The sequence below is a fragment of the Cynara cardunculus genome, assembly GCF_001531365.2.
Source record: "Cynara cardunculus var. scolymus isolate 2C chromosome LG 2, CcrdV1, whole genome shotgun sequence".
Classification (NCBI taxonomy): Eukaryota; Viridiplantae; Streptophyta; class Magnoliopsida; order Asterales; family Asteraceae; genus Cynara; species Cynara cardunculus.
Genome location: NC_037529.1, coordinates 61193865 through 61197606, shown reverse-complemented (window position 1 = coordinate 61197606; position 3742 = coordinate 61193865). Strand labels below are relative to the sequence as shown.

Below are 3742 nucleotides of genomic sequence, written 5' to 3'. Positions count from 1 at the left end.
AAAATAATTAATTATTATATTTATAAGAAAATTATATTATTAACTCAAATATAAATTACTTTGTTATTGAACTTAAATTAAATTATAATAAAAAATTGAATTAAAAAATTACACACAAGTAGRAATTTTAAATAGTTAATTTGATACTAATATCGATATATTTTTGTCAAATTTTTCTGATATCTTCAAATACATATTTTATTCAAAAATAAACACATCATTGCTTTTTCAAAATCACATAATACCATATTATTTCGCTGCATTGTGCAAGTACTTTTCTAGTATGTGTGTGTGTGTATATATATATATATATATATATATATATGTATTTTCATTCTCATAATATGATTTATTGACGAATTATTTATTATTTATTATTTTTTTAATTAATCAGTCCATTGGAAATCCGTCGGTAATTTTTGACGTATTTCCGACCGATAATTGATTTTCAATTTTTTATTTTTTTAATTGTTGAATCCATCAGTAATCTTTCGAAAATTACTGACGAATTTTGACTGTCGATAATATCCGTCAATGCTACCCTGTTCTCTAATAGCGCCTCATCTCGCCGATTTCCCCCCTGTTCCGTGAAACTACCCATCGTATGCTTTTGCCTCGATAGTGTGTAGGGAGGGAGAAGAAAGAAATTAACAGGAGGGTCGAAGGTTGGAGAAGGGGAATAAAAGGGGTTTTCGCCGGAAAATGGAAGGTCGTCGGAATTTGACGCCGATGAAAAGGATGAAGGACTTGGAATATGTTTCCTATCTGGCCCTTGAAGTTTTAATGTATACATCTTGGCCCCTTATTTTTAAAAATGTTGATTAAAAAAAGTAAAATACTACAAAATTATAGGGTCACGAAAAGTGTTTGTATCAATTTGTTGTGTATCACCAAATACAGTTTAAAACTATGATGAGAACACAAATTTTTCTTGGTAGAGTTAGTTTCCAAGATTTTTTTTTTTCACGTCAGACCCGAGTTCGAATCTTGTTGATGTCAGTTTTTAGCTTTTATTTTCATATTTTTTATGTTTAATGAAATGATTGCATTAAAAAACTTGAACACAAGACCTCACATATGAAAATCAAGAAATAACCTACAGAGCAATGATGATTTTGTGAAAATATCCCTATATTTGTTTCTTATAGACAAAAGTCATAAACATGAAACATGAAATATTGCAAAAAGGTACATCGATAGTGAGCCGAAAAGAAAAAAAAGATTTTTTTTTATTAACCTGGATGTCCAACCCACTTTGTTAGTCGACTAATTCTAGGACAACCACCTACTTTATAGGTAGTCTAAAATCACCGTATTTGAATCTCCGTAACTACAAAACGATTTTTATTTCTACCTGGATTTAAAGGTAAGAACTCCTTAAAAAAAAAAAAAAGGTTATGTTAATTTATAATGAAACACGTGAGAATTGCGGGTATCATGTCAACGGTTGTAGGTCATCACATTATTGAGTCACTAATTTAGTTACAAAATATTAAATTCCATTTTTGCCCTTCTCCCTTTTATAAAACTCGGCAACTCCCAACACTAATATCTGTAGATCACCATAACCACACACAGACACAGATATGGTTCTCACGGCAAAAATGAAGAAGCCACATGCAGTCTGTATCCCCTATCCAGCCCAAGGTCACATCAACCCCATGATGTTGCTTGCTAAGCTCCTTCACTTCAGAGGCTTCCATATCTCCTTCGTCAACACCCACTACAACCATAASCGATTGCTCCGATCTCGAGGTCCTTCCTCCATTGACGGCCTACCGGATTTTTGTTTCTACTCCATTCCTGACGGACTTCCGCCATCTGACGCCGAAGCCACCCAGTCACTCCCCGCCCTCTGTGAATCTATTTCTAAGCACAGTTTGGAACCTTTCTGTGAGCTGGTGGGTAGGCTTAATGGTGCGGAGGTTCCGCCGGTGAGCTGTATAATTTCGGATGGGTGCATGAGTTTTACTCTTGAAGCTGCCGAAAGGTTTGGGTTGCCGGAAGTGCTGTTCTGGACGACAAGTGCTTGTGGGCTTTTGGGTTACACTCACTATCGTGATCTTATTGAAAAGGGATATACTCCCCTCAAAGGTGAATCACTTTCAGAATTTTTACCATATTAACCGGTTGTATAAGTCATAAGGGTGTATATCTAACATTTTTAAAAAGTTCAAGAAAATTATTTAGCATGTTTTGAAATGTCCAAAAACTTATTTGTTCCAAAAAATTATCCAATAATTTAATCATTCCAAACACTAATCTTCATTGGGACTTTTTCGGCTTTCTATATTGTTTAAGTTTGAATTATTATTTACAGATATGAGCGACCTTACAAATGGGTATTTGGAAACAAAATTGGATTGGATTCCTGGGATGAACAGCGATATCAAATTAAGGGATTTCCCCAGCTTGATTCGAACCACAGACATAGACGACATCTTGCTCAACTATCTCATCACAGAATCTGACGCTCTTCCTAGAGGCTCGGCTGTCGTCATAAACACATTCGACGCCTTAGAACACGACATCATTAAACCCTTAACTGTATTGAACCCACGAACCTTCACCATAGGTCCACTTCATTTGATGCAACAACATGTTCACGATGACCGACTCAACCACATAGGATCCAACCTCTGGAAGGAAGACACGAGTTGCATCAGTTGGCTCGACACAAAAGACCCAGGCTCAGTTGTTTACGTGAACTTTGGAAGTGTTACCATCATGACAAAAGAACAACTCATCGAGTTTGGGTGGGGGCTTGCTAATAGCAACAAGGGTTTTTTGTGGATAACCAGGCCGGATATCGTCGGAGGGGATGAAGCCATGATGCCACCAGAGTTTGTCGATGAGACCAAAGGGAGGGGCATGGTGACTAGCTGGTGCCCTCAAGAAGAGGTTATGAAGCACCCGGCAATAGGCGGGTTCTTGACTCATTGTGGCTGGAACTCGACTATTGAGAGTATTAGCCATGGGATTCCGGTGATTTGTTGGCCGTTTTTTGCTGAGCAACCGACGAATTGTCGGTATTGTTGTGTAGAATGGGGGATTGGGATGGAAATCGATACGAATGTGAAGAGGGGGGAGGTTGAGGCTCAGGTTAGGGAGATGATGGATGGGAGGAAAGGGAAGATGTTGAAGAACAAGGCTTTAGAGTGGAAGAAGAAAGCGGAAGAAGCTGTCGCTGTCGGTGGATCGTCTTCTATGAACTTCGAAATATTAGTTACAGATGTTCTGTTGAGAAAAGAATGATTTTCTTATTACCAGTTTGGTTCCGGTATGAGTTATTTATCCAAACACTCAAAAGTGTTTATTATCGATGTCATACTAAAAAAAACCAATAAATTATTTTTATAAGCAATCATGAAATTTAAATGTAATAATTTAAAAACACCGAATAAAATGATTGTTTCCATGAATTGAAATAAAAAAGTTAAGTCATGATTGGTTTCTTTTGTCAGGATCTTTTCCAGATGCTTCTGTTTCATATCTAGATCTCTTTCTTCCGGACTCTCTTCGTGTGAGGGAGGCTAATGGCACCCCAAGCCGTTACCATTGCTTTCAAATAATTTGTTTTATGATTTTTTTTGTTTTTTTTGTCCTTTTGTTATCATTAGTTTTTATTTTATTATTATTTTATTTTTTATTTATTTATATTATATTTTAATTAATATAAATTATTAATAAATATATATATTATTCATTTTATTTTCTGTTTTTTATTTATTTATATTATATT

At 35.5% G+C, this 3742-nt stretch overlaps 1 protein-coding gene across 1 annotated transcript; it reads left to right on the top strand.

Moving 5' to 3' along the window:
• Positions 1–1580: 1580 nt before the first annotated feature.
• LOC112506964 (UDP-glycosyltransferase 85A8-like) lies at positions 1581–3316 on the top strand. Its single transcript, XM_025111317.1, has 2 exons — positions 1581–2094; positions 2321–3316. Exons 1-2 carry the CDS (start codon positions 1587–1589, stop codon positions 3253–3255), a joined length of 1443 nt encoding a protein of 480 aa, XP_024967085.1. The 5' UTR covers positions 1581–1586; the 3' UTR covers positions 3256–3316.
• Positions 3317–3742: the final 426 nt, after the last annotated feature.